This window comes from Neolamprologus brichardi, chromosome 3 (genome assembly GCF_056152115.1).
Source record: "Neolamprologus brichardi isolate AB-2024 chromosome 3, ASM5615211v1, whole genome shotgun sequence".
Lineage (NCBI taxonomy): Eukaryota > Metazoa > Chordata > Actinopteri > Cichliformes > Cichlidae > Neolamprologus > Neolamprologus brichardi.
The window spans coordinates 50,271,974-50,278,712 of NC_142106.1; the positions used below are offsets into that span (position 1 = coordinate 50,271,974).

Sequence of the window (6,739 nt, forward strand, 5' to 3'; positions counted from 1 at the left end):
GTAATGACGGAGATATTCTGCTTTTAGCGTCTGCACATTTCTTTATTTTGAAGATGATGACTCGGCGTTTCTGCTTACCTTACGTGTCCCTCGAGTCAACACTGTAACTGTGCTCTCATGTCTAATTATACGCTGTTGCCTGTCTTAACCTGTTATTTTGTAGTTCGCTGAAGTTCTCCACCAAAACAGGAAGTCATGTGGCCACTGCACAGCAAATGGGAAGTAGTTCATGGTAAGGATGGCGTGCCGATAAACACACGCCATAGAGACAAACGCCTGTTTAAAAATCTATGTTAAAGTGGTAACAAAGGGCTGAAGTTCTGCTGCTGATACAAAGTGGCATGTGTCTCTCTCTAGTGGTACATCACCAGAAAACAGCAAAGCAGAGAATGGCACATCTGGCCTGCGACACAGATGTGCAGTGAGTACTGTCCTTATCTTCAGTTCACCGAGGTAAACGGGTTTGTGTGTCTGCTGTTTTAAATCACTTGTTTCTCCCTCAGAGCGCTGACCAAATGAGCACAGGCGCTCCTTCAGTCTCTCTGCAGCGATCGAGCAGCAAGACAGGTAACACAGGAGAGAGAGTGTGGGTGTGTGTGGGTGGAATGTTTCACAATTACACACTCTCGCCTTTTAAATCCCAATGTGCAACATTTGCTGTAACACATGAGAGTGTAGTTCCTCAGAAGTGGTTACAGTCATGCTTTGATGAAGAGGAGCCATGTTGTAATTATGAAATATGTTCAATTCAGTTTGTATGTGTGTGTAATTTTGTGTTGTGATGTGAGTGAGAGTGCGTCTTTAACACTTTGCATTGTTGACGTTTGCATCAGATTCCCAGTCCTCCCCCAAGACGTCCCCTCCTCCTGGTCAGGCCCAGAAACCCAGCAGCTTCCTGTTTCGGACGTCCTCTCACAGCGGCGTCAAACCCACAGGTACCCAAAGAACACGCCACAGCGTCACTCCACAATCCACACACCTTTACACCTTTATTTACCCGTCTGCTTTCAGGGGCCATCTTTTCTCTTGGGGAGTCTGGCAGAAGCGAGTCTCGCACGACGCTGCGCTTGCCTAAAGAGGAAAGACCGGACATCACTCAGCTACGCAAGGTACGCCCCACAGACCAACACTTCCTCGTGATCTAAACGGGAAACTGGACGCTTGGTGTCACAGACAGGCTCCTGATAGGATGAACTAATAAGAGTTGTGTTAGTGTCATGGCACCTGAGTGGGGTCTACTTTAAACCATGACGCTCTGTGTCCTTAATCAGACTCTAGAGTCCCGCCTGAAGATCACTCTACCAGAGGATATGGGTGAAGCTCTGGCCAATGGCACCATCCTCTGCCAGCTGGTGAATCACGTCCGCCCACGCTCCGTGTCCATCATCCACATTCCTTCCCCAGCGGTGGTGAGTCTGGAAGCCTTGAAACGGAAATATGACGCTGCTGTTAGCAGTAGAGCGGGTAGCTGCATGACTCACCTGGTCATTGTCCACTCACCTGTCGGTCATGTCACCTTTCTTTTTAAAACAAGCAGTTTGTGAGAACTGTAGCGCATCTGTGCAAATAAAATCGGCTCGCTATGATCAAAAACACAGTTCTCATACAAGCAGAGAGATTCATGTCACAACTAATACTGCTATTACATATTTGTAGCTTCTTCCTACTTCCTTCTCAGATTTCACATTAAAAGCTTCCAGAAGATGTTGAATGTGAAACAGCAAAGAGAGTGTAAAAGTACAGCAGCAGCTTCCTGCTGTGATGGAGAATAACTCGCCTGTGTGTGTGTGTTTTGTTCGCAGCCCAAACTGAGCCTGGCAAAGTGTCGACTCAACGTGGAAAACTTTGTCGCCGCCTGTCGCCGGCTGGGAGTCCCCGAGGTAACGTGTGAATGTCCTGACGCTGTGTCCTGGTGTAGTCTGCCGTGATGACAGCGCTTTGAATCAAGTCTAAATCTGCTTTTTGCTGTTCTGCCCTTTGTCCTGTCGTCTCTGATGTCCTAGCTTTAACAATATAACTACTCATATTGTCTTTCTGTGCGTTTGCGTGCGTGTGTGTGTCCTCTCCTGTCCAGACTGAAGTGTGTGTGTGCTCTGATGTGCTTCTGTGTAAGCTGCCCAATGTGCTGCGCTGTGTGACAGCCCTGCTGGCCGTGGAGGGGGAGGAGAAGGACCGGTCCCGCCTCCACTCCTCGCCTGAGGCTTCGTCATCCTCCACCTCGCTGCTGTCCGCAGACTTCTTGCTCTTCTACTGTGCAGTCATGGCGCTGCTCTACGTCCTCTACTGCTACCTGCTCCCTTAAAGCAACGACATGTGACACGGAGTACGTTCGCCATAGCAACGGGCTGTTAGCATAGAAAACAAACACACAGAAGAGTCACAGCTGTTTGTGCTCATGTTGTAAGACCTGTAAGTGTGCTGCTTTGTACTGGTGACTGAACAGAAGCGCTCCGTGATGATTGTCTGTGTCACAGCTTCCTGCACCGTCACCAACCATCTCCTGGAAGTTCATTTAACCCTGGGTCGCTCCATTAGTGACAAATGAAAGGTAACTGCTATCTGTCCTGATGACACTGGTTATACTGGTGAAAGTGTGAGGGAAACAGAGCCCAGCTGTTCTGTGTATTTGAAATCTCAGGTTAACCAAGTGGCTTATTAGACATGCAGGAGGATGTTCCAGCTCACAGAGAGAAGCTGTGACCATGAGCAAAGTCTCACTGTGTGTATTTGTTGTTGGGCTCGATGCTTTGCATGATTCACAGTTCCTGATGGTTCCTACACTGGCCCTCTCCCCTCCAGATAATCCTTGCTGTTAGTCAGTCTGTCTGATTAGCTGTACCTGACAGGTGGGCGGGGCCTCTATGTCTGACACACCCGTCTAAGGGATCTCTGCTTTCGCTGACCTTATGAGGAGCTCATAGAGAGCATCTGCACCTCATTATTTAATACAAGAATACACAAAATAAAGGATAATGTTTTTGTTTTAAGAGTTCATGTTGTGATGTTTCCTGATGTGAGCAAGTGAAACATGCCTGCGCTTCAGCAGGGGGCGCCGTTACTGCCTCAGACCTGAGGTTCAAACCCCTCCATGCTCGCTGTGTCAGCTCCATTACTGTCAATGGTCTGTTTGACCAATCACGGTTAACCCTGACTCTAACCTTTTGTCTGTATAAATGTAAACAGGTCATTAAATTATTGCTTTATTTATTTTGCTCTATGTTTGGTTGTCTCGGTGAAACAAGTCCAACATCTTAGTAGTTTTAAACCTTTGTGAGATTAGTGTGTGCACTTTAAGTCACTCTAACAGGTCAATTAGATGTATCCAGGTAAAATAACCCTGTGACAAAGTTTCCTTTGGAGATTCACAGATGTGATTGGCTCAGCGTGGAAACCTTTGCTGTTTCTACTTGGGGCCAGTGTGTGACAGACATTCGTTACTGCAGCTGTTTAACCCGCGCAGGACGAGACATTTGGGAGATTCAGGCTACATTCAGTGTTTGAGCAAATATTCAAACATCTGAAACTCTGAGTGTAAGCGATAGTATTTCACTGGGAGAAATAGGAAATGAAAATGGTTTCCTTTTTAGCTTCATACACGTCGTCACTTCAACTTCCTTAAAAAAGTTGCTGTGCTTCCTTTCATGTGATGAGCCCTGATTAAAAGTCCCTCTGTGTAACTCTGGGCTTTCTTTATGTGCTGACTTTATTATTTCTATAACTTTCTGTTTGGCTTCACAGCAGTTTCCTTGCTAAGTGAGTGAGTGTGTACATCACCACAGACTGGTGTTGATCTCACCTCAGACCTTCTCATCTTCCACGTTAAGGAACTCTAGGAGCCGGTTTAGCCCGTCAGCGTGGTGTAAACTTCCTGTGATGTCACTCTGCTGAGACAAAGTTTGTCGTTTATTCATGATGAGTTTCGCACTGCTGTTAGACATAACAGCAACTGAATCAGCCCGCTAACTAAAATGTGACATTATTCATGTAAAAACCATTGATTTAAAGATGATGGCTCTTTTTTACAAACTATTCATTTCCATCACTGTTGTTGTTGTGGGACTAAAACTAGACGCTGCAGTCTGGCTTTTGGCTTCGGGGCCACTTTACCTAAAGGCTGCTTCAGTCTATCAGCTGTATGTTGTGGGCCAGCTGATTGGATCAGTTTATATAAATGGCACCAAATATGAAGCGACAGTAGCTGCCTCGAGACTTTAAGCTGATGAGATGAGAGAGCAGCACAGCTCAGAGCGGCGAGCAGCGCCTTCCTGTTACACGTGTCTTTTGTTTCATATGAACTTTGGTTATCCCAGACTTACATGGGTCCACTTGTAATTCTCTATGTAAATAGATTATGGGCTCATTTACATGTAACACACTGCGTTCATCATTATTATTTAATGTGAAGCACTCGGTACCTGAATCAGAAGCAAAGTAAGTAAATTTAGTTCTGTAACAAACGTCTAAACAAACAGTAAGTCTGCACATTTGTGTGTGAGCACTTCTGTGCTGTAACTGTGCTGCTTGGCAGGAATGGCTGTTTCCCCTTAAATGTGCCACATTTGTGAGGAAATGACAGGAAAAACTTGCCAGACCTTCTCTGCTGATGCCAAACAGCTTATTCTGCTTATCGGCCTGTGGAAGAACAGTACGCAGGTACAGCAGCCTGGGTTCATGCAGGTCACACACTGCTGTTGGATGGCCTCTGACCAGCATGTGTCACAAGTTAACTGGTGTGATTGTGTTGGTTAGTCTGGGACAAACAGGCTGATCCTAGGAGTGTTCGATGGGACTCAGGTCAGCACTGTGGCCAGGCTATTCCAACCTCACCGTCCCCAAACTCTGAACAGAGGACCTTTGGTGCATCTCCCACCAAAGGTGTCACGTTATGTCACCTCCACACTTTGACCCGTTCAGGCTCCAGTCTGCACCTGACTGTCAGCACCACATGGTCAGCGTGAGAGTGTCAGAATAGTCTGCTTGGTGCTGACAGAGAAGCTGTGGCAGGTTTTCATGGTGAAGGACACGCTGTGTGACATCAGACGCCTCGTTACAACAAACAAACAGCGTTTCCTTACTTTCTGTTTAACGTTTATTTAACAATTCTCACTTACTGAAGTTCCTGTTTCAACAAGAGCTTCTGAAGGAAATTTTATTGTATTTATTGTTTTATGGTGTTTAAATTTCTATTTTTTTAGCGGTTACAGACCAATGACCGAGCAAAATAAAGGACACAAGCGTTGCTTTATTTCAGTTTAGACGTGATATATGAAGTAGGTGCAAGTGATAGTTGTAGAAGCTGAGCTCCGTTCACGGTGACGATGTTGGCTCTGCTCCGCCCCCTCAGTGTGAGTGCAGTGGGATTGATTGGCTCTGGTGTGAGGACGCTGTTTTATACTGATTTAGATTTTTGTCCATTGTAAAACCAAAATAACTGCTTCTTATATCTGACAGTTTTATGAACACTCTGCTGTTGTTTCAGCTCAGATGTATATTTTTGTAGGTCAAACTGGACGAACGCTAACTGATAAAATACACAATGATGCAGACATATTCTTTAATGTTAGTCCAAATACATTTGTATTGTATATTTCTACACCTTTTACTAACGAGGATGATTTTTGACTCTTTATCTGTTGTAATTAAATGATTTCAAAAGAACTTTTTGGTGCTTCTCTGCTGTGTTTGCTTTGCTGCTGTTGTGTCTTCCTGCAGCTTCAGTGTCTCATTTTGTGAAGCTTACATGCGTCCACCTCGCCTCCTGAAATTGTCTCATCTGTCTTCATTTTCGACCCGTCATGTGTGAGTTGTGACAAACCATCAAACTAATATGAAAACTGCTAATGAGTCTGAAACCTCTCGGTTCAGCTTTTTCTGTTAGAAAAACAAAAACCTTTCAGAGTTTCTATAATACAGTGACAGCAGCATCTGTATTTCAAACCCATTTAAACACCTGCATTAGTCCTGAGGCAGCTCGTGCTCACACAGGTAAGTACACACAGTCAAAATGCATCATCTTCAGTAAAGAATGAATACGTCAGTAAAAGTCATGCTCTGATATTCAGGGAAACATTTGCACTGTGATGTAGCTGCATCCTCTCATTAAGTGACGGGATTGTCGACCTCCTTAGTTTGGTCTCATTAGCAAAGTTTTTCAAATCTGATCAAACCACACTTAGAAATATGCAGCATTATCAAAGTTATAAAACTGGCTATACCCTGTTACCTTTATATTAATAAGTGACTGCTTACTGGTGAATGTGTAGAAGTGTATGTTTCTTACTTGGATCTACTTCCTGCTCTTTCCGTCCCCTTCCAGGATTCTTTATGTTCCCCTCAACTCATCATGGAGGACGAAGGCCTGAGTCGCTTGGCCCAGACTGTCCAGACGTTGTCCGATCTGGCAGACCAGCGAGCCCCAAAAACATGAAGCCTTTGTGGCTGCTAGCTCAATGCAGTCTCGGCACCCCAGTGCCACGCCAGCAGTATCTCAGGGCCAGTGTTTTATTTTTATATGCTTCCTATTTGATCAACTTTACAGAGTTTGTATTAAGAACAGCTTTCAAATATCATAAAAAAGGTAACGGTTCAAATAAATCTGTAAATCACTCAAGCGCTCGTTGTATCCGTATCATTTTAGAGAGTCTGTTTTTTTGTGTACCTGTAGTCGTACTGCAGTGAGTTAAAAACAAACAAGTGGTTAATGAACAATAAAAAATATATCAAAGCTACGATTTGTTGA

The 6,739-nt window shown here is 44.7% G+C and overlaps 1 protein-coding gene across 2 annotated transcripts in view; it reads left to right on the plus strand.

The window, feature by feature from the left end:
- lrch4 (leucine-rich repeats and calponin homology (CH) domain containing 4) overlaps positions 1-6,608 on the plus strand; it is a 28,250-nt gene extending 21,642 nt beyond the window's left edge. The window contains exons 11-18 of one of the 2 annotated variants that reach the window (XM_087837824.1): positions 164-232; positions 358-421; positions 504-567; positions 834-935; positions 1,012-1,109; positions 1,272-1,409; positions 1,803-1,880; positions 6,317-6,608. In XM_087837824.1, coding sequence (XP_087693950.1) covers positions 164-232; positions 358-421; positions 504-567; positions 834-935; positions 1,012-1,109; positions 1,272-1,409; positions 1,803-1,880; positions 6,317-6,427 — 724 coding nt within the window. In that variant the 3' untranslated portion in view covers positions 6,428-6,608. Of the gene's footprint in view, positions 1-163; positions 233-357; positions 422-503; positions 568-833; positions 936-1,011; positions 1,110-1,271; positions 1,410-1,802; positions 1,881-2,074; positions 5,659-6,316 lie in introns of those variants that run through there. The other variant, XM_006808470.3, reaches the window with a different exon arrangement.
- Positions 6,609-6,739: the final 131 nt, after the last annotated feature.